The 23,532-nt window shown below is 43.9% G+C and overlaps 1 protein-coding gene across 3 annotated transcripts in view; it reads left to right on the top strand.

The window, feature by feature from the left end:
• The first annotated feature begins 671 nt into the window (after positions 1 to 671).
• LOC106612335 (protein FAM193B) overlaps positions 672 to 23,532 on the top strand; it is a 46,962-nt gene continuing 24,101 nt past the window's right edge. For all 3 annotated transcript variants that reach the window (XM_045724264.1, XM_045724265.1, XM_045724263.1), the window contains exons 1-6: positions 672 to 968; positions 2,471 to 2,749; positions 9,763 to 9,949; positions 10,269 to 10,481; positions 11,269 to 11,719; positions 17,082 to 17,271. In XM_045724264.1, coding sequence (XP_045580220.1) covers positions 822 to 968; positions 2,471 to 2,749; positions 9,763 to 9,949; positions 10,269 to 10,481; positions 11,269 to 11,719; positions 17,082 to 17,271 — 1,467 coding nt within the window. In that variant the 5' untranslated portion in view covers positions 672 to 821. The remainder of the gene's footprint in view (positions 969 to 2,470; positions 2,750 to 9,762; positions 9,950 to 10,268; positions 10,482 to 11,268; positions 11,720 to 17,081; positions 17,272 to 23,532) is intronic.

Here is a 23,532-nt window from a genome sequence, read left to right as displayed (position 1 = left end):
AAATATAGGGTCCAGGGTACATAGACATGGTCCCAACTCTATGGTTTGAACATTTCACAAGATTACACTGTAATATGGAATATTGAACAGCATGTGCAAATGGCTGCATCAATCTGCATGATGTTATTTGTTTGTTTACATTTAGATCTTAGACACCGTTTAGAGCTCTTTGACATATAATGCAAGTCATATAATACGTGTGTAATAACATAATGCTGTGTGTAATAACCTAACGCTGTGTGTAATAACATAACCCTGTGTGTAATAACATAATGCTGTGTGTAATAACATAATGCTGTGTGTAATAACATAACGCCGTGTGTAATAACATAACGCCGTGTGTAATAACATAACGCCGTGTGTAATAACATAACGGCGTGTGTAATAACATAACGCTGTGTGTAATAACATAACGTTGAATGGTGTGGTAGCCAGTCATTGATAAGACTATTATCATTATATAATAGTTCAGGTGGAAATATTCATTATGCCAATAAATTCAAAATGTGAAATGCACCAATGTGTGGCCTGTAAACCAGAGATTTTGTACAACACGTTATACTGTGTGATTTTCCTTGGAACGGTTGCCCTCACTCAACATGGCGACTGCTTAGCTTCATCGCGGTGAAGCCATTTTGCCAGTACTATCTTTGACCTATGAACCCCCCGAGTGTGCCAGCGCTCCGCCATATTGACTGTTGTCTTGACTGGAGAAGATAGTGAACATTTGTGTTCCTAGAAGAATCGAAACCGTGCTTTTAAACACCTCTAAACTTAGTGCAAACCTTGGCCAAAGGATATATATATCCGACACCTGCGTGATGGCGAGGAAGAAAAGCAAACAGCAAGGAGTCGGGAGCAAGGAGCTGGTTCCCGGACAACAGAGCATATCGAAGAGCCCCGTCTCTCCCGGAGATACAGCTGGCGGAGATGCAGGGCTGGATAGACTGGCGGCCAGGGCGAATCAGGTAACGTTAGCTAGCCGCAGAAATAACTAGTGGGCTAGCTAAAAGGCTAGCTAAAAGGTTAGCTAAAAGGTTACCAATCATTTAGGGGAATCCGGTATTTCTGCTAACGTTTATTCCTTCAGTGTTTGGATGGTTGATTAGGGTTTCTAGCTAGCTAAGTTGCATAACTAACTAGTGCTCCAGGGTTGTGTATTTCTGTTTTGTTTGTTGTTCATTTACAATCTGGTCAGGGGCGTAGTAATAACTAGCTCCACTAGCTTCATAAATAATGAAAACTTAGCCAGTGTTGTAAATTGTGCAAGCCATCAATAAATACACATTCACATTCGTTTTAGTCAACTAGGCTAACTAGCTAGCTAGCTAACGATATCCAGTCTGCATTTTTCTGGTATTGACGTTAGTGTCAGTCGTAAGATTGCTGTTTTAAAATTGTATTTAGCTTGTTAGCTCACGGTGGTATTGGAAGTTTGCTGACATGTAATCACACTTGGCAATTAGTAAACCATATACTGTGCACCGGTACTGTAACTACACGTGTTAGCTAGTTGACTAACAAACTACATCCCAGGGGTAGTAGTCAACTGACTAACTTTAGCTTTAACTAGTGTTAACGTTTGACTAGAAACATGCATGGCTTGCTTTTGTTTAGTTTGCACTTTCTCTACACATCTCAAGTGTCATATGCATGCTTCCAAGTTTTTACCTAAACATTACATGGACGCCCTTGTAGGTGTATTGGGTATTGTGGTAAACAAAGCTTACTGTTCCAGCTGACCACTAGTTAGTGTGGACATGGGACACATGAAATCACTACATTTTAGCCACTGTTTTGTTCTAAGAAACCACTGCATGTGCCAAGCTGGCGCCATGGTCAACTTTTACTTCCTCTTTGCAATACAAATATTGTTGTGATCATTGTTCACGTGGTCAGATCTTACTCGTGTAATTCTAATCTCCATGTTAAAAACTTGACCTTAGATCAGTGTCCAGGGGACAACTTCATCATGCTCCATGTCAATCTCACTAACATCCACCTCTCCTCAGATCCCATCCTCTCCTCCACCCCTGATCTTGACCTAAAACATCCTCCTCTGCTCTCCTCCAACCCTCCTCCCCTCTTCCATCCTCTCCATCCCTTCTCCTCCATCCTCTCCATCCCTTCTCCTCCATCCTCTCCATCCCTTCTCCTCCATCCTCTCCATGCCTTCTCCTCCATCCTCTTCTTCTCCCCATCCTCATCTCTTCTCCTCCCCATTCTCCTCTCTTCTCCTCCCCATCCTCCTCTCTTCTTCTCCTCCCCACCCTCTACTCTTCTTCTCCTCTCTTCTCCTCCCCATCCTCCTCTCTTCTCCTCCCCACCCTCTACTCTTCTTCTCCTCCCCATCCTCCTCTCTTCTCCTCCCCTCTTCCACCTGTCCTTCACCTAGATGATTGACCTCTGTCTCTCCTCCTCTCCGCTGCATTCCTAATGTCACTGGCTCACCTCTGTCGCTCTCCCCCAGCCAATGCACACCTGCTGCCTCCTGTGCCACCGTGATTTTAAGGACTGGGGGGCCAGCTCTGCCAATGGTCTGCCTGGGGGCCACGAAGCGAAGCTAGCTGACGCTGTCCCAGCCCTGTCCCAGGCCCTGCTCCGAGAGGTGCCGGGCCAGAAGCTGTCCGACACCGTGCCTTCGCTGAGCCAGTCTCTACTGGGAGAGGTACCGCTCTGGATCTGCCAGAGCTGCCGGAAGAGCGTCGAGGAGGAAGAGAGACGGAGCGCACAGGAAACGGCTGCACCGGTAAGGGGGGGATGGTAGGGAGGAGGACGTAGGGGAGAGGCGGAGTGCCCAGGAGATGCCCGCACTGGTAAGAGGGTGGAGGAAAGTAGGGGGGGTGGAAGAGGTAGGGTAGTGAGAGGAGAGGAGAGAAGGTAGGGTAGTGAGAGGAGAGAAGGTAGGGTAGTGAGAGGAGAGAAGGTAGGGTAGTGAGAGGAGAGAAGGTAGGGTAGTGAGAGGAGAGGAGAGAAGGTAGGGTAGTGAGAGGAGAGGAGAGAAGGTAGGGTAGTGAGAGGAGAGAAGGTAGGGTAGTGAGAGGAGAGGAGAGAAGGTAGGGTAGTGAGAGGAGAGGAGAGAAGGTAGGGTAGTGAGAGGAGATGGAGTGCCCAGGAGACACCTGCACCGGTAAGAGGGAGAGGAGGAGGAGAGACGGAGTGCCCAAGAGACGCCTGTACTGCTGAATATGACAAGACCATGCATGCCCCTCAAGCTAGCCAACCATTAGCACTATTTACAGTTACATGAAAACCCGTGTTACAGCTTGCTAGCTCTGGGCTGATTTCTCAAGGTCTAAAAAAAATTATTGAAAAATGTTTGGTCATGTCATCCACCAAGAAGCTGAAAGGCACTGGATTTGGTGATGATGAAACCTGCACCATTCTTCAACTGTGGATGGATACAGTCAGTGTCAGTACTGCTGTCCTGTGGCTGTTCGTGGTGTTACAGTTCTCCATTCTGCAAGGCTAAATGAATACCACATCTAAGAATCCTGTCTCTTCGGAAGCTGTTTGTTCTCTGTCAGACTTGGCCTTCTCTCTTCACAAGCAGAGGCACTGAGGTAGTCTTATTTAATGTGGATTCTTGAGAAAATATACTTTCTGTCTTAGAGGCGTTTTTACATAAACACTTTACGTATTTAAATGCAATGCACATGTGCTGTAGCTTGTAGCGCATTAAAAAACATCTGTCGTCGGGTTGCAACTCTCACTACCGAGTTCCAAACTGCCTCTGGAAGCAACGTCAGCACAACAACTGTTCGTCGGGAGCTTCATGAAATGGGTTTCCATGGCCCAACAGCCGCACACAAGCCTAAGATCACCATGCGCAATGCCAAGCGTCAGCTGGAGTGGTGTAAAGCTCGCCGCCATTGGACTCTGGAGCAGTCGAAACGGGTTCTCTGGAGTGATGAACCACTCTTCACCAATTGGGGGAAGTCCCTTTCCTGTTTCAGCATGACCATGCCCCCGCGCACAGAGCGAGGTCCATACAGAAATGGTTTGTCGAGATCGGTGTGTAAGAACTTAACTGGCCTGCACAGAGCCCTGACCTCAACCCCATCGAAAACCTTTGGGATGAATTGGAACGCCGACTGCGAGCCAGGACTAATCGCCCAACATCAGTGCCTGATCGCACAATAATGCTCTTGTGGCTGAATGAAAGCAAATCCCTGCAGCAATGTTCCAACATCTAGTGGAAAGCCTTCCCAGAAGAGTGGAGGCTGTTATAGCAGCAAAGGGGAGGGGACCAACTCCATATTAATGCCCATGATTTTGGAATGAGATGTTCGACGAGCAGCTGTCCACATACTTTTGGTCATGTAGTGTAACTAGTCTTGTAAGAGCCAGACAGACCCATGAGGTTGGAGTAGAGCTGGGATGATAAACCTAAAATGATCGACACCGACCGATCACTTATTACAGGCATTTTGCTGATATTGTTCATTATGATAAGTAGCTCTATACTGGAGAAATGTTTTGAAATGAAATAAGTTTGATAATATGGGTGATTGTTAATGGGACAGTTAATGGCTACGACCATCAAAACTAGAAGCAGTTTAAAGGAGAATAAAAAACAACTGTGGAGCACATTATTCATGTTAAACGGTGGAGCACGTTATTCATGTTAAACTGTAAAGCACATTATTCATGTTAAACTGTGGAGCACATTATTCATGTTGGAGCACGTTGTAACTGTGGAGCACGTTATTATTGTTATAAACGTATCGTTCTATTCATTGTTCATTCAGGCAATTTATCGCAATATGGATTTTTGTCTAGGCAGGAGTCAATCTCCTGTTTTCTGTAGTGTGAACCAGAACGGCCCATAGGGCAGGAGTCCATCTCCTGTTTCTGTACAGTGAACCAGAACGGCCCATAGGGCAGGAGTTCATCTCCTGTTTCTGTAGAGTGAACCATAACGGCCCATAGGGCAGGAGTCCATCTCCTGTTTCTGTAGAGTGAACCAGAACGGCCCATAGGGCAAGACTCCATCTCCTGTTTCTGTACAGTGAACCAGAACGGCCCATAGGGCAGGAGTTCATCTCCTGTTTCTGTAGAGTGAACCATAACGGCCCATAGGGCAGGAGTCCATCTCCTGTTTCTGTAGAGTGAACCAGAACGGCCCATAGGGCAGGAGTTCATCTCCTGTTTCTGTAGAGTGAACCATAACGGCCCATAGGGCAGGAGTCCATCTCATGTTTCTGTACAGTGAACCAGAACGGCCCATAGGGCAGGAGTCTAGCTCTTGTTTCTGTAGAGTGAGGCAGCTTGATGTACAAGTACACCCCTAGATGGGATGCTCGTCAATTGTATGGCTTAGGCAAGGTCATGTAAATGACCAGGACAAATGGTACCTAGTTTTAGCTTCTACCCTCCTGGTGAGGTCAGGAGAAACTCAGGGCCCTGCCTCTCACCCTGAACTAATGTCTTCTCTCATGTCCCTATTTAAATGCAACACACATCCAGGAGACCGCTCAAGTCCTCTATCCTCTTACTCAGGTCTTTGCTCTAAAACACAATGTGTTCAGGTAAAACTAGACTCCCATTAGTTCCTGCCAAGGCAGCAGCTACTCTTCCTGGGGTTTATTATGGATCCCCAGTAGTTCCTGCCAAGGCAGCAGCTACTCTTCCTGGGGTTTATTATGGATCCCCATTAGTTCCTGCCAAGGCAGCAGCTACTCTTCCTGGGGTTTATTATGGATCCCCATTAGTTCCTGCCAAGGCAGCAGCTACTCTTCCTGGGGTTTATTATGGATCCCCAGTAGTTCCTGCCAAGGCAGCAGCTACTCTTCCTGGGGTTTATTATGGATCCCCAGTAGTTCCTGCCAAGGCAGCAGCTACTCTTCCTGGGGTCCAGAAACATTTATTTCACTTACCGTAATTTCCGGACTATTGAGCGCACCTGAATATAAGCCGCACCCACTGAATTAAAAATTTTTTTTTATTTTGAACATAAATAAGCCGCAGGTGCCTACCGGTACATTGAAACAATTAACTTTACACAGGCTTTAACGAAACACGGCTTGTAACAAAAATAAATAGGCTTTAACGAAACGCGGCTTATAACAAAAAATAAATAGGCTTTAACGAAACGCGGGTTGTAACAAAAAATAAAAAAATTGTAGTAAACAGTTGCCTACCAAGAAAGTCATTGGTCACTATCTTCCTCCTGTGCACTGAAACCACTGAAGTCATCTCCTTCGGTGTCGGAGTTGAATAGCCTCAGAATTGCTTCATCCGATATTGGATCGTTTTCATTGTCGCTCTCGTCACTTTCATCCGGAGGCTAATCCCCCGCTGAGCCCTCTTCAACACGCAGCAGTCCAGCCTTTCGAAACCCGTTGATGATAGTGGATAGCTCCACGCTGTCAGGACCCACAAATTTGAAAGCGGGAAAAATCCATATATTAGCCCGCGTCATTGTTTAAGCCGCGAGGTTCAAAGCGTGGGAAAAAAGTTGCGGCTTATAGTCCGGAATTTACGGTATATATAATTTCATATATTACATGACGTATGTCATAGCACTTTTCACAACACATTAAGTGTGTTCACTCAGGCCACTACTCTACTATCACATATCTACAATACAAAATCCATGTGTATTTGTGTGCGTATGCGTGTATCTGTTCCTGTGTGTGTCTCTTCACAGTCCCCGCTGTTCCATAAGGTGTATTTTTACCTGCTTTTTAAATCTGATTCTACTGCTTGAATCAGTTACCTGATGTGGAATAGAGTTCCATGTAGTCATGGCTCTATGTAGTACTGTGCACCTCCCATAGTCTGTTCTGGACGTGGGGACTGTGAATAGACCTCTGGTGGCATGTCTTGTGGGGTATGCATGGGTGTCCGAGCTGTGTTCTAGTATTTTTAAACAGACAGCTCGTTACATTCAGCTTGTTAACACCTCATACAAAAACAAGTAATGAGGAAGTGAATCTCTCTACTCCTTGCCACCCACTCTGAAACTAACTGCAGCTCTTTAAGTGTTGCAGTCATTTTAGTCGCTGTAGTAGCTGACGTGTATAGTGTTGAGTCATCCGCATACATAGACACACTGGCTTTACTTAGTCAGTGGCATGTCGTTAGTAAAGATTGAAAAAAGTGGGGAATTCCGTATTCTACCTGGCCTAGTGGTTAGAGGGTTTGGCCAGTAACCGAAAGGTTGCTGGATTGAATCCCTGAGCTGACAAGGTAAAAATCTGTCGTTTTGCCCCTGAACAAGGCAGTTGACCCACTGTTCCCCGGTAGGCCGTCATTATAAATAAAAATGTGTTCTTAACTGACTTTCCTGGTTAAATAAAGGTTAAAGAACACCCTCTGTTTTCTGTTAGACAGCTAACTCTTTATCCACAATATAGCAGGGGGTGTAAAGCCATAACACATACGTTTTTCCATCAGCAGACTATGATCAATAACATCAAAAGCTGCACTGAAGTCTAACAAAACAGCCCCCACAATCTGTTTATCATCAATTTCTCTCAACCAATCATCAGTAATTTGTAAGTGCTGTACTTGTTGAATGTCCTTCCCTATAAGCATGCTGAAAGTCTGTTGTCACTTTGTTTACTGTGAAATAGCACATCTGAGCAAACACCATTTTCCCCCCCAGAAGTGTACTAAGGGTTGATAACAGGCTGACAGGCTTTATTATTCTTGGGTAGCGGAATGACTTTAACTTCCCTCCAGGCTTGAGGGAACACACTTTCTAGTAGGCTTAAATTGAAGACGTGGCAAATAGGAGTGGTAATATCGTCTGCTATTATCCTCAGTAGTTTTCCATCCAAGTTGTCAGACCCCGGTGGTTTGTCATTGTTGATAGACAACAATCATTTTTTCACCTCGTCCACACTCACTTTACTGAATTCAAAATTACAATTCTTGTCTTTCATAATTTGGTCAGATATACTTGGATGTGTAGTGCCAGTGTTTGTTGCGAGCATGTCATCTCTACGTTTGCTAATTTATTTTATTTGAACATTTATTTAACTAGGCAAGACAGTTAAGAACAAATTCTTATTTATAATGACGGCTTTTAAAGTAGTTGGAAAAATCACTGGGTTTTGTGATGAATGAGCCATCTGATTCAAATGAATGATGGAGCTGAGTTTGCCTTTTTGCCCAAAATGTCATTGAAGGTGCTCCAAAGCTTTGGTTCATAGTGTAGTTTTAGTGATAAAAAATAAAATAAAAATGTCTGTTCATGGGGCAGAACGACAGATTTTTACCTTGTCAGCTCGGGGATTCGATCTTGCAACCTTTCGGTTACTAGTCCAACGCTCTAACCACTAGGCTACGCTGTCGCCCCAATCTTGCCAATGACAACAATTAAACATTAAAGTAGTTGGAAAAATCACTGGGTTTTGTGATGAATGAGCCATCTGATTCAAATGAATGATGGAGCTGAGTTTGCCTTTTTGCCCAAAATGTCATTGAAGGTGCTCCAAAGCTTTGGTTCATAGTGTAGTTTTAGTGATAAAAAATAAAATAAAAATGTCTGTTTAGTCACATGATTTCTCAATTTGCAATACGTTTCCCAATCGGTTGTGCTGCCAGACTTATTTGCCATTCCTTTTGCCTCATCCCTCTCAATCATACAATTGTTCAATTCCTCATCAAACCACAGGGATTTAACAGTTTTTACAGTCATTTTCTTAATGGGTTTGTGTCTTTTAGTAACTGGAACCAGTAATTTCATAAATGTGTCAAGTGCAGCGTCTGGTTGCTCCTCGTTACACACCACAGACCAGCAAATATTCTTTACATCAACAACATATGAATCACTGCAAAACTTATTGTATGACCTCTTATATTACGCCTTTGGAACTTTGGTTTTCCTAGATATGGCTACTATATTGTGATCACTACATTTTATGGATTTGGATACTGCTTTAAAACAAATTTCTGCAGCATTAGTAAAGATGTGATCAATACATGTTGATGATTTAATTCCTGTGATGTTTGTAAATACCCTGGTAGGTTGACTGACAACCTGAACCAGGTTGCAGGCACTAGTTACCAGTTTGAAGTGTTTTACTGAGTGGGCAGCTTGATGAGAACCAGTCAATATTTAAATCACCCAGAAAATATACTTCTCTGTTGATATCACATACATTATCAAGCATTTCACACACATTATCCAGATACTGACTGTTAGCACTTGATCTATAGCAGCTTCCCACCAGAATGGGGTTTAGGTGAGGCAGATGGACCTGTAGCCATATTACTTCAACAGTATTTAACATGAGATCCTCTAAGCTTTACAGGAATGTGGTTCTGAATATAAAAGTAGTGCAGTGTTTTGACCAGCCCTATAGGCCTCCTGGTTAAAAGTAGTGCAGTGTTTTGACCAGCCATATAGGCCTCCTGGTTAAAAGCAGTGCAGTGGTTTGACCAGCCTTATAGGCCTTCTGGTTAAAAGTAGTGCAGTGTTTTGACCAGCCTTATAGGCCTCCTGGTTAAAAGTAGTGCAGTGTTTTGACCAACCCTATAGGCCTCCTGGTTAAAAGTAGTGCAGTGTTTTGACCAGCCCTATAGGCCTCCTGGTTAAAAGTAGTGTAGTGTTTTGACCCTGAACTAACATCTGTTGTTTCTCCTGTCTCCTCTCCCAGGTACCAGTCAGACAGCTCCAGTTAATGTAAATGAATAGTATTGTCCTCCTTCATTTCTGCTCTGTCTACAGCATCAAATGTTAGTGGGGGAAAAAGGCTGTACCTAGTCAACCATGTACTGAACTAGTATCTTCTCCCTCCCTCCTGCCAGGTTCCGTTGTCCCACTCATCATCGTGTAAGGCTCAGAGTTGTAGTGAAGGTTACCCAGAGCAGAGCTCCGTAGACTGGGACCCGTCTTCCTTCCTCTCAGCCCACAAACTTTCTGGTCTGTGGAACTCAGCTCACAGCAACGGAGGGATCCACTGCAACCACAGCACTGCCTCGCACGCACAGCAAGGTAAACACACCTCGACCCCACACCTCTCTCTCTGCTCAGATCTCTCAAGGTTAAGTCGTAAACAGATGCAAACTAATTTAGACATTCATTATTTGGCATGTTTTCATGTAATTTACGTTAACAAAATTGTAACATTTGCAGACATTTACACTGACAAAATGGAGGGAACTGTACTTCAGTGTGTAGCTAGCTACTGGCTACAGAAACACAACCTGTTACTCCTCTGAGTAAAACCTTCTTCCTTCTCTCCTTTTCATTATCCCTCCCTCCCTCCCTCCCTCCCTCCCTCCCTCCCTCCCTCCCTTCTCTGGTCCAATAGGAACAGGGGGACCAGCGTGTCACGAGAAGCGAGTCTCTCACGAGACTCCTGGGAAATCTGCTAAAACACCTGGGGCCAAAGTGTGCCCCTACAGTCACCCTTCTCAGAATTCCAGTGGTTCGTCCCCCGGGAACCCGCTCTCTACCTCCGGGGACCTCTGTAAGACCACCCCAAAGCACTTCAAGACCATGTGCCGACGACCAGCTCCGCCTGGTGAGATCTCTTTATTTTTATTTTTTTCTCGCAACCTTTTTTAGGACACAGAGAATTCAAGACATACCGGCAACTAACCTGAATTACTGTTCACGTGTCCTGTTGACAATAGTGCATTATTAATGGATACACACACAGATCTCAGGGAAGATATGTGCCCATAGATTACAGCTCTAGAGAGAAGCAGAGATATGGCCCATAGATTACAGCTCTAGAGAGAAGCAGAGATATGGCCCATAGATTACACCTCTAGAGAGAGGCAGAGATATGGCCCATAGATTACACCTCCTAGGGAGAAGCAGAGATATGGCCCATAGATTACAGCTCTAGAGAGAAGCAGAGATATGGCCCATAGATTACACCTCTAGAGAGAAGCAGAGATATGGCCCATAGATTACACCTCTAGAGAGAAGCAGAGATATGGCCCATAGATTACACCTCTAGAGAGAAGCAGAGATATGGCCCATAGATTACACCTCTAGAGAGAAGCAGAGATATGGCCCATAGATTACACCTCTAGAGAGAAGCAGAGATATGGCCCATAGACTACACCTCCTAGAGAGAAGCAGAGATATGGCCCATAGATTACACCTCCTAGAGAGAAGCAGAGATATGGCCCTTAGATTACACCTCCTAGAGAGAAGCAGAGATATGATTACACCTCTAGAGAGAAGCAGAGATATGGCCCATAGATTACACCTCTAGAGAGAAGTAGACATCTGTAACCACTGGGAATCACAACTATGTTTGTCCAGTATTCCACTCAACACTTTTGTCTCTCCTCCAGGTGAAGCATTCCACCCCAGCGACCACCACCAACACTCAGACCTGTCTGTCCCCCCCAACAGCCCCACTGGCCTCTCCTCCTCTCAGCATTCCTCTCTCCTGACCCTCAAGCAGAGCTCCGGAGGGCAGCAACACGGCCATGTCACATCCTCCTCCTCTCCCGGTCTAGCTGCTCACGCTCCCTTCTCCCCGCTGGTACCAAAGGTCCACGTCCCCACGGCAGGGGCCAAGCTGGGGGCCCTGGGTGGCCCTGACTGCCCAACAGCGGCCCTCCATAAGCCCTTGGCATGTAAGAACTCACACATTCCTCCTGTGAACGGTCAGCACAGCAAACTGGGCTCCTCCGTGATGGGCTGTAACCACCCCTGCAACGGCCACAGTGGGGGGGCACTGCCCTCTTCCAACGTGGGACACCTGACAGCTGGGCAACACCTGACCGCTGGTGCCTGCAGGTTGGTAGTTTGGTAGATAGATTGTTCTTCTCCATCTAATTCCTGTGAAACTATGTACAGCGGCAAGAAAAAGTATATGAACCCTTTGCAATTACCTGGATTTCTGCATAAATTGGTCATAAAATGTGATCTGATCTTCATCTAAGTCACAACAACAGACAAACACAGTCTGCTTAAAACCTCTTACATCTAGACGTTCCGCTAGCGGAACACCTGCTCCAATATCCAATGATGGGCGTGGCGCGAAATACAAACTCCTCTAAAATCCGAAAACTTCAATTTTTCAAACATATGACTATTTTACAGCATTTTAAAGACAAGACTCTCGTTAATCTAACCACACTGTACGATTTCAAAAAGGCTTTACAGCGAAAGCAAAACATTAGATTATGTCAGCAGAGTACCCAGCCAGAAATAATCAGACACCCATTTTTCAAGCTAGCATATAATGTCACAAAAAACAAAACCACAGCTAAATGTAGCACTAACCTTTGATGATCTTCATCAGATGACAACCCTAGGACATTATGTTATACAATGCATGCATGTTTTGTTCAATCAAGTTCATATTTATATCAAAAACCAGCTTTTTACATTAGCATGTGACGTTCAGAACTAGCATACCCCCCGCAGACATCCGGTGAATTTACTAAATTACTCACGATAAACGTTCACAAAAAACATAACAATTATTTTAAGAATTATAGATACAGAACTCCTCTATGCACTCGATATGTCCGATTTTAAAATAGCTTTTCGGTGAAAGCACATTTTGCAATATTCTCAGTAGATAGCCCAGCCATCACGGCTAGCCATTTAGACACCGACCAAGTTTAGCCCTGACCAAACTCCGATTTACTATTACAAAAGTTTGATTACCTTTGTTGTCTTCGTCAGAATGCACTCCCAGGACTGCTACTTCAATAACAAATGTTGGTTTGGTCCAAAATAATCCATCGTTATATCCAAATAGCGGCGTTTTGTTCGTGCGTTCAAGACACTATCCGAAGTGTAAATAAGGGTCACGAGCATGGCGCAATTCGTGACAAAAGATTTCTAAATATTCCATTACCGTACTTCGAAGCATGTCAACCGCTGTTTAAAATCAATTTTTATGCCATTTTTCTCGTAAAAAAGCAATAATATTCCGACCGGGAATCTGCGTTTAGGTAAACAGACGAAAGAAAACATAGCGGGCACGCGCCTGAGTCTCACAGTACTCTAACCAGCCACTACCCAAACGCGCTACTTTTTTTCAACCAGAGCCTGCAAAGCCACGATTCAGCTTTTTGCCGCCTTCTGAGAGCCCATGGGAGCCGTAGGAAGTGTCACGTAACAGCAGAGATCCTCTGTAATGGATAGAGATGGGCAAGAAATTGTCAGACAGGCCACTTCCTGCATGGAATCTTCTCAGGTTTTGGCCTGCCAAATGAGTTCTGTTATACTCACAGACACCATTCAAACAGTTTTAGAAACTTTGGAGTGTTTTCTATCCAAAGCTAATAATTATATGCATATTCTAGTTTCTGGGCAGGAGTAATAATCAGATTAAATCGGGTACGTTTTTTTATCTGGCTGTGAAAATACTGCCCCCTAGCCATAACAGGTTAAACTAACAACACAGAAATTATTGTATTTTTCTAATCTATATTGAATACATCATTTAAACATTCACAGTGTAGGTTGGGAAAAGTATGTGAACCCCTAGGCTAATGACTTCTCCAAAAGCTAATTGGAGTCATGAGTCAGCTAACCTGGAGTCCAGTCAATGAGACGAGATTGGAGACGTTGGTTAGAGCTGCCTTGCCCTTTAACACACACTCGCAAAATTTGAGTTTCCTATTCACAAGAAGCATTGCCTGATGTGAACCATGCGTCGAACTAAAGAGATCTCAGAAGACCTAAGATTAAGAATTGTTTACTTGCATAAAGCTGGAAAGGGTTACAAAAGTATCTCTAAAAGCCTTGATGTTCATCAGTCCACGGTAAGACAAATTGTCTATAAATGGAGAAAGTTCAGCACTGTTGCCACTCTCCCTAGGAGTGGCCGTCCTGCAAAGATGACTGCAAGAGCACAGCGCAGAATGCTCAATGAGGTTAAGAAGAATCCTAGAGTGTCAGCTAAAGACTTACAGAAATCTCTGGAACATGCTAACATCTCTGTTGACGAGTCTACGATACGTAAAACACTAAACAAGAATGGTGTTCATAGGAGGACATCACAGAAGGAGCCAGTGCTGTCCAAAAAAACATTGCTGCACTTCTGAAATCTGTAAAAGTGCACCTGGATGCTCCATTTATTTTTCGCTACTGGAAAAATATTATGTGGACAGACTACAGTTGAGTTGTTTGGAAGGAACACACAACATTATGTGGAGAAAAAAAAGGCCCAGCACACCAACATCAAAACCTCATCCCAACTGTAAAGTATGGTGGAGGGAGCTTCATGGTTTGGATCTGCTTTGCTGCCTCAGGACCTGGACAGCTTGCTATCATCGACAGGAAAATGAATTCCCAAGTTTATCAAGACATTTTGCAGGAGAATGTAAGGCTATCTGTCCGACAATTGAAGCTCAACAGAAGTTGGGTGACGCAACAGGACAACGACCCAAAACACAGAAGTAAATCAACAACAGAATGGCTTCAACAGAAGACAATACACCTTCTGGAGTGGCCCAGTCAGAGTCCTGACCTCAACCCGATTGAGATGCTGTGGCCTGACCTCAAGAGAGCAGTTCACACCAGACCTCCCAAGAATATTGCTGAACTGAAACAGTTTTGTAAAGCAGAATGGTCCAAAATTCCTCCTGACCGTTGTGCAGGTCTGATCCGCAACTAGAGAAAATGTTTGGTTGAGGTTATTACTGCCAAAGGAGGGTCAACCAGTTATAAAATCCAAGGGTTCACATACTTTTTCCACCCTGCCCTGTGAGTGTTTACACTGTGTGTTCAATAAAGACATGAAAAGGTATAATTGTTTGTGTGTTATTAATTTAAGCAGACTGTGTTTGTCTATTGTTGTGAATTAGATGAAGATCTAATTTTATGACCAATTTATGTAGAAGTCCAGGTAATTCCAAAAGGTTCACGTACTTTTTCTTGCCACTGTAGGTTCATCAAATGTAGTGATAGTATCTATCTAGTGATGAGACAGGTTTTGGTTTTCACTTCCAACTACAGTAGTGATGTTCCATACATAGTGTGATGTTCCATACATAGTGTGATGTTTCTACAGTAGTGGTGTTTCTACAGTAGTGGTGTTTCATACACGGTGTGGTGTTTCTACAGTAGTGGTGTTTCTACAGTAGTGATGTTCCATACACAGTGTGATGTTTCTACAGTAGTGGTGTTCCATACAGTGTGATGTTTCTACAGTAGTGATGTTCCATACATAGTGTGATGTTTCTACACTAGTGGTGTTCCTACAGTAGTGATGTTCCATACACGGTGTGGTGTTTCTACAGTAGTGGTGTTTCTACAGTAGTGGTGTTTCTACAGTAGTGGTGTTTCTACAGTAGTGTGATCTTTCTACAGTAGTGTGATGTTTCTACAGTAGTGATGTTCCATACATAGTGTGATGTTTCTACAGTAGTGACGTTTCTACAGTAGTGATGTTCCATACATAAGATGTTTCTACAGTGGTGATGTTTCTACAGTGGTGTGATGTTTCTACAGTAGTGGTGTTCCATACACAGTGTGATGTTTCTACAGTAGTGCTGTTCCATACACAGTGTGATGTTTCTACAGTAGTGGTGTTACATTGGTAGTTGGTTGTTTTCATGCACTGTGCAGTAATAGACAGCTTGGCTAGCATAGGTAATGTGAATACTGATGGTTTCATGGGAGAAAAACAATATAGGTTTATTATAGAATCTAGTAGGTAAATTCTTGATTGAAGGTTTGTATTCGATTGCTAATAATGTCCACACTTTTTACCTAGTTCAATTGATAACCACTGACAAAATGTCAAACTCTAAGATTAGGGGAGTATTCCCCTAATGCAGTGAAATTTTATTAAATTCAGTTGTACATTTCACGCTACATACATGCGAGGACACTAAATGATTTGCATGAGATACTGGAACACAGACATTGTTTCAGATGGCTTCCCCTAGAATCTAGTGGTTCTACCTGTCATCACTGCTCTAGAATCTAGTGATAAGACATGGTCGTGGTTCTACCTGCTCTAGAATCTAGTGGTAAGACCTGGTCGTGGTTCTACCTGTCATCCCTGCTCTAGAATCTAGTGATAAGACATGGTCGTGGTTCTACCTGCTCTAGAATCTAGTGATAAGACATGGTCGTGGTTCTACCTGTCATCACTGCTCTAGAATCTGGTGATAAAACATGGTCATGGTTCTACCTGCTCTAGAATCTAGTGATAAGACGTGGTCGTGGTTCTACCTGTCACTGCTGCTGCTCTAGAATCTAGTGATAAGACGTGGTCGTGGTTCTACCTGTCATCGCTGCTCTAGAATCTAGTGATAAGACGTGGTCGTGGTTCTACCTGTCATCGCTGCTCTAGAATCTAGTGATAAGACGTGGTCGTGGTTCTACCTGTCATCGCTGCTCTAGAATCTAGTGATAAGACGTGGTCGTGGTTCTACCTGTCATCGCTGCTCTAGAATCTGGTGATAAGACATGGTCGTGGTTCTACCTGTCATCGCTGCTCTAGAATCTGGTGATAAGACATGGTCGTGGTTCTACCTGTCATCGCTGCTCTAGAATCTGGTGATAAGACATGGTCGTGGTTCTACCTGTCATCGCTGCTCTAGAATCTGGTGATAAGACATGGTCGTGGTTCTACCTGTCATCGCTGCTCTAGAATCTGGTGATAAGACATGGTCGTGGTTCTACCTGTCATCGCTGCTCTAGAATCTGGTGATAAGACATGGTCGTGGTTCTACCTGTCATCGCTGCTCTAGAATCTAGTGATAAGACATGGTCTGGGGATAAGACCTGTCATCGCTGCTCTAGAATCTAGTGATAAGACATGGTCTGGGGATAAGACCTGTCATCGCTGCTCTAGAATCTGGTGATAAGACATGGTCGTGGTTCTACCTGTCATCGCTGCTCTAGAATCTGGTGATAAGACATGGTCGTGGTTCTACCTGTCATCGCTGCTCTAGAATCTAGTGATAAGACATGGACGTGGTTCTACCTGCTCTAGAATCTAGTGATAAGACATGGTCATGGTTCTACCTGTCATCGCTGCTCTAGAATCTAGTGATAAGACATGGTCGTGGTTCTACCTGTCATCACTGCTGAATTCTTCTAAAAGTTACCTCACTAAGCATGGTTTCTGTCTGTCTCTACATCTGACTGCACTATCTGTTGTCTGTATCCTGTGTCCATGCTCCAGGGACCAGGCGTGTAAAGGACATAAGCTGTCTAACGGGTTGGGGGGGTTGTGTCACCCCCCTTCGGAGCTGGAGGAGGGAGAGGACGAGGACTCGAGTTCTGAGAGGAGCTCCTGTGCTTCCTCCTCAAACAACCAGAAGGATGGGAAGTACTGTGACTGCTGCTACTGTGAGTTCTTCGGACACAACGCGGTATGTATAGTAGTGAAGGGGGGAAAAATACATCCAGCTACATATCGAATAGGATTTGACTATACAGTGCATTAGGAAAGTATTCAGACCCCTTCCCTTTTTTCCACATTTTGTGACGTTACAGCCTTATTCTAAAATGTATTAAATACATGTTTTTCCCTCCATCAATCTACACATAATACCCCCATAATGACAAAGCGAAAACCGGTTTTTAGAAAGTTTAGCAAATTTATAAAATAACCTCAGCCAAAAAAGAAACATCCTCTCACTGTCAACTGCGTTTATTTTCAGGAAACTTAACATGTGTACATATTTGTATGAACATGACAAGATTCCACAACTGAGACATAAACTGAACAAGTTCCACAGACATGTGACTAACAGAAATTGAATAATGTGTCCCTGAACAAAGGGGGGGTCAAAATCAAAAGTAACAGTCAGTATCTGGTGTGGCCACCAGGTGCATTAAGTACTACAGTGCATCTCCTCCTCATGGACTGCACCAGATTTGCCAGTTCTTGCTGTGGGATGTTACCCTACTCTTCCACCAAGGCACCTGCAAGTTCCCGGACATTTCTGGGGGGAATGGCCCTAGCCCTCACCCTCCGATCCAACAGGTCCCAGACGTGCTCAATGGGATTGAAATCCGGGCTCTTCACTGGCCATGGCAGAACACTGACATTCCTGTCTTGCAGGAAATCACGCACAGAACGAGCAATATGGCTGGTGGCATTGTCATGCTGGAGGGTCATGTCATGCTGAGCCTGCAGGAAGGGTACCACATGAGGGAGGAGGATGTCTTCCCTGTAACGTACAGCGTTGAGATTGCCTGCAATGACAACAAGCTCAGTCCGATGATGCTGTGACACACCGCCCCAGACCATGACGGACCCTCCACCTCCGAATCGATCCCGCTCCAGAGTACAGGCCTCGGTGTAACGCTCATTCCTTCGACGATAAACACGAATCCGACCATCACCCCTGGTGAGACAAAACCGCGACTCGTAAGTGAAGAGCACTTTTTTGCCAGTCCTGTCTGGTCCAGCGACGGTGGGTTTGTGCCCATAGGCGACTTTGTTGCCGGTGATGTCCGGTGAGGCCCTGCCCTACAACAGGCCTACAAGCCTTCAGTCCAGCCTCTCTCAGCTTATTGCGGACAGTCTGAGCACTGATGGAGGGATTGTGCGTTCCAGGTGTAACTAGGGCAGTTGTTGTTGCTATTCTGTACCTGTCCCGCAGGTGTGATGTTCAGATGTACCGATCCTATGCAGGTGTTGTTACACGTGGTCTGCCACTGTGAGGACGATCAGCTGTCCGTCCTGTCTCCTTGTAACGCTGTCTTAGGCGTCTCACAGTATGGACATTGCAATTTATTGCCCTGGCCACATATGCAGTCCTCATGCCTCCTTGCAGCATGCCTAGGCACGTTCACGCAGATGAGAAGAGACACTGGGCATCTTTATTTTTTCATTTTTTTTGGAGTCAGTAGAAAGGCCTCTTTAGTGTCCTAAGTTTTCATAACTGTGACCTTAATTGCCTACCGTCTGTAAGCTGTTAGTGTCTTAACGACCGTTCCACAGGTGCAAGTTCATTAATTGTTTATGGTTCATTGAACAAGCATGGGAAATGTGTATAAACCCTTTACAATGAAGATCTGTGAAGTTATTTGGATTTTTAGGAATTATCTTTGAAAGACAGGGTCCTGAAAAAGGGCCGTTTCTTTTTTTGCTGAGTTTATAAAAAACAGATACCTTATTTACATAAGTATTCAGACCCTTTTCTATGAGACTTGAAATTGAACTCAGGTGCATCCTGTTTCCGTAGATCATCCTTGAGATTTTTCTACAACTTGCTTGGAGTCCACCTGTGGTAAATTAAATTGATTTGACATTATTTGGAAAGGCACACACCTGTCTATATAAGGTCCCACAGTTGTCAGAGCAAAAACCAAGCCATGAGGTCGAAGGAATTGTCCGTAGAACACCGAGACAGGACTGTGTCGAGGCTCATATCTGGGGAGGTGTACCAAAGCATTTCTGCAGCGTTGAAGGTCCCCAAGAACACAGTGGCCAACATCATTCTAAAATGGAAGAAGTTTGGAACCACCAAGACTCTCCCTAGAGCTGGCTGCCCGGCCAAACTGAGCAATCGGGGAGAAGGGCCTTGGTCAGGGAGGTGACCAAGAACCCGATGGTCACTCTGACAGAGCTCTATAGTTCCTCTGTGGCGATGGGAGAACCTTCCAGAAGGACAACCATCTCTGGTGGAGTTCTGCAATCAGGCCGTTATGGTAGAGTGGCAAGACGGAAGTCACTCCTCAGTAAAAGCCACATGACAGCCCGCTTGGAGTTTGACAAAATTCACTTAAAGGACTCTCAGACCATGAAAAACAAGATTCTCTGGTCTGATTGAACTTTTTGGCCTGAATGCAAAGCGTCATATCTGGAGGAAACCTGGCTCCATCCCTGCGGTGAAGGATGATGGTGGCAGCATCATGCTGTGGGGATATTTTTCAGCGGCAGGGACTGGGAGACTAGTCAGGATCGAGAGAAAGATGAACAGAGCAAAGTATAGAGAGGTCCTTGATGAAAACCTGCTCCAGAGCGCTCAGGATCTCAGACTGGGGAGAAGGTTCACCTTCCAACAGGATGACACTAAGCACACAACCAAGCCATGTGTAATAAAACATTTAACATTTCTTTAAAAAAAAAGAAATATGCAACTTTTTGCTTTGTCATTATTGGGTATTGTGTGTAGATTGAGGAGGGGAAAAACTATTTAATACATTTTAGAATAAGCCTGTAACGTAACAAAATGTGGAAAAAGTCAAGACGTCTGAGAACTTTCCAAATGCACTGTATTACAATTTTTTTGACAATATTGCAGTATTATTTTGGCGCTAGTTGGCTGTACCTGCACCAAAACTCCAGTATTTTCCCTTCATAGCTCGTCCTCCATCTTCTTTTTAAATAGTGAGCCAATTTGTTTTCAGCACTTTTATTTCCAGGACTGATGAAAACTCACTTTAATCATGGCTCTCTTGTTCTTCTGCAGCAGACACACGTGACGGCCCTAGGGAAACCCTTCACATCGTGAAATTGACGTTTCAATTTATATATATGTATATGTATATATGTATATATATGTATGTATGTATGTATATATGTGTATGCGTGTGTGTGTGTGTGTGTGTGTGTGTGTGTATGTTCTGAAATCTACAAACTGTCTCAAATCCAGATTTTTTTAATTATTTTTTTTAATCACTTGAGATTTATTTATTAGATCCTGAGTTTGAGCTTTTAAAGTTAACTAAAGCCAAAAAAGTTAAAATGGATAAAAACAGCAAAGATGTGTTACATTGTTTTCTCATTCCAATGAGGCCTGAGAGAAAACAGCTTGATTTGTTTCTGAAGAGATTGTCACTAGATGTATTCTTTTTTAAAACAGTAACTGCTGGAATTGATGCATTAAATAATCATTACTAATAACTAATGATTATATTGTAAAATAACAGATAAATATCTGGAGCCTAAATAATACATTTTAGTGAGATTATGAACGGTCAACAACAAATCCTTAAAATTAAAAACATGAAAAACCTGTTTTGATTTGGCAATATAGAAAACTGGATGGCGATGAGAAAGAAAGGACCCACTACACTACAATACGAAACATCTAAAATAGTAGCAGTATTGACAGCGACCTGGTGGTGTTGAAGGCCCGGCTGGTAGCGGGACGGGAGGATTTAGTTAATGTAGATAGGAATGAATTTGACTCTCTCTGTCAAACAAACGCAAATGGATCTCTTAACACACACACACTACTAGGTCATTATTCTTACCTTAGCTCCGTGGTGACGACCACCTTTGGATCCAGAGCTGGGCACCAGATCCGTGAGAACCGCCCATTCCCTTCACCATCTAACCTTCAGGGAGAAAAACAGATTTTACTGCATTATCACTTTTATTTATTTATTTGGGTCCACACAAAAAGTAAATTATCATGGAGACCCAAATATTTTAAAACACACACACACACACACACACAGGGGTTCTGTCACTCTTCAAACCAACCTTCTCTCCCTCTCAATGAATCAACATTCACTTGTTTGCTAGCTGATTTGTTTTGTGTGTTACATGGATGATGAATACCATGGCTGGTGAAATAGACACTGTAACATTTAGGCCACGGTTAGCTATAGCAGCGTGTCTTCAATAGGACTGTCATTACAACAACAGTGGCTATAGCCTACCTTGAACAGTACTAAAAGAAAAAGTAGAGGCAGGTAGTGAAGGCCTGATCGTTGATCAAGTCTAGCTAATGCACTGTGGGACGGGCTTACCAAAAACAAAACTTCAAAAAGGACTAATTTGAGTTAGGAATTAGTTGCTGTTAACCCACTGTTCCTAGGCCGTCACTGTAAATAAGAATTTGCTCTTAACTGACTTGCCTAGTTGAATAAAGGTTAAAAAAATAATTCAGCCCCTTTGCTATGAGACTCGAAATTGAGCTCAGGTGCATCCTGTTTCCCATTGATCATCCTTGAGATGTTTCTACAACTTGATTGGCGTCCACATGTGGTAAATTCAATTGATTGGAGATGATTTGGAAAGGCACACATCTATCTATTTAAGGTCCCACAGTTGACAGTGCATGTCAGAGCAAAAACCAAGCCATGAGGTCGAAGGAATTGTCCATAGAACTCCGAGACAGGATTGTGTCGAGGCAAAGATCTGGGGAAGGGTACCAAAAAATTTCTGCAGCATTGAAGGTCCCCAAGAACACAGTGGCCTCTATCAAAATATACATAGGTGATATTTGGGTGTCTGTGAATCCAGAGACACAGAGAGGCAAAAAATTGGCAACAGTATAGAAACAAGGACAGTGAAAAAATCATTGTTTAGCCCCTTAAGTTCCAGTAATGCCTCTCTTTCTTTTAGTTTACGTACAATGTCACCTCCTCTTGGTGAAACGTGGACATGTTCTATGGTTTACGAAGCGCAGGGAGGAAGGTGAGCCGTGTTTGGCTTCGATGGTCTGTGTTTTGATTTCTAATAGCAGCCTTGTGTTCTGCGATGCAGAGTTTCGACCAATAGAAGCAGCCCCACAGATGAATTCGAACAGGTACTTGCCATTTGTGTTGTATTTAACTAGCTAGCTAATTAGCTTAACATACCTTTCTGGCTCCTCGTTGAAGAAGCTCTCATCTCTCTGTAACAGTTGAGCTTCCGTCCCTCTCCTCGCCCCAACCTGGGCTTGAACCAGGTTGACCCTCTGCACACATCAACTACTGACACCCCACGAAGCATCGTTACCCATCGCACCACAAAAGCCGTGGTCTCAGAGCGAGTGACGTCAACCGATTGAAACGCTATTAGCGCGCACCACCGCTAACTAGCTAGCCATTTCACATCGGTTACATCTCCATCCGTGATGAGGGAGGGAGGGAGGGAGGGAGAGAGGGAGAGAATTAGAAAGAGCATATTTAAATTCACACAGGACACCGGATAAGACAAGAGAAATACTCCAGATGTAACAGACTGACCCTAGCCCCCCGACACAAACTACTGCAGCATAAATACTGGAGGGGTCAGGAGACACTGTGGCCCCATCCGCCTACACACTGATCAATGGGCCTACACACGGATCAATGGGCCTACACACGGATCAATGGGCCTACACACGGATCAAAGGGATCAATGGGCCTACACACTGATCAATCAACATCAGAAGAAAGTGTGAACCTTTTTTTATGAACGTTGGCTCCGGTGTAGCTGTAGACAAAATAAAAAAAGTTGATTGTGAATGACAACTTTATCTTACTACATTACTAGCTAGCTAGCTAATTATTCTGTGTCTAAACCAGCCTGACTTCATTGATTTGTAGCATGTTATCTTGAGTGGGCGAAATGCGGCAGCGGCACTCTCTCAGGGAAGTTTGAGTTAGCATTTTCACATTGAGCATGCTAGCTAATTACAATAATGAAAATGGTTTTAAAGTATCCAAAACAACCAAAATCACAATTTCCTCAAAAATATTATTGCTTTTTCCCCCCAAACAATGAGTCTGCGCAACCTCCGACGGGTTCTCGTAGACAGCCTCACATATGGTGAGTAATATGTTTGGAACATCGAATCGCAATAAAATCGCAGTCTCAAATCGCAATACATATAGAATCGTGAGGTCCCTGGCAATTCTCAGCCCTAATTTTATAGTATGGCATACTTAGTCATTTATTTAAATAGCATTAAAAGCATGAA

Source organism: Salmo salar, chromosome ssa09 (genome assembly GCF_905237065.1).
Source record: "Salmo salar chromosome ssa09, Ssal_v3.1, whole genome shotgun sequence".
In the NCBI taxonomy this organism is placed as follows: Eukaryota; Metazoa; Chordata; class Actinopteri; order Salmoniformes; family Salmonidae; genus Salmo; species Salmo salar.
Note: the sequence above shows the minus strand (reverse complement) of the source record. Positions and strands in the feature narration are given on the sequence as shown.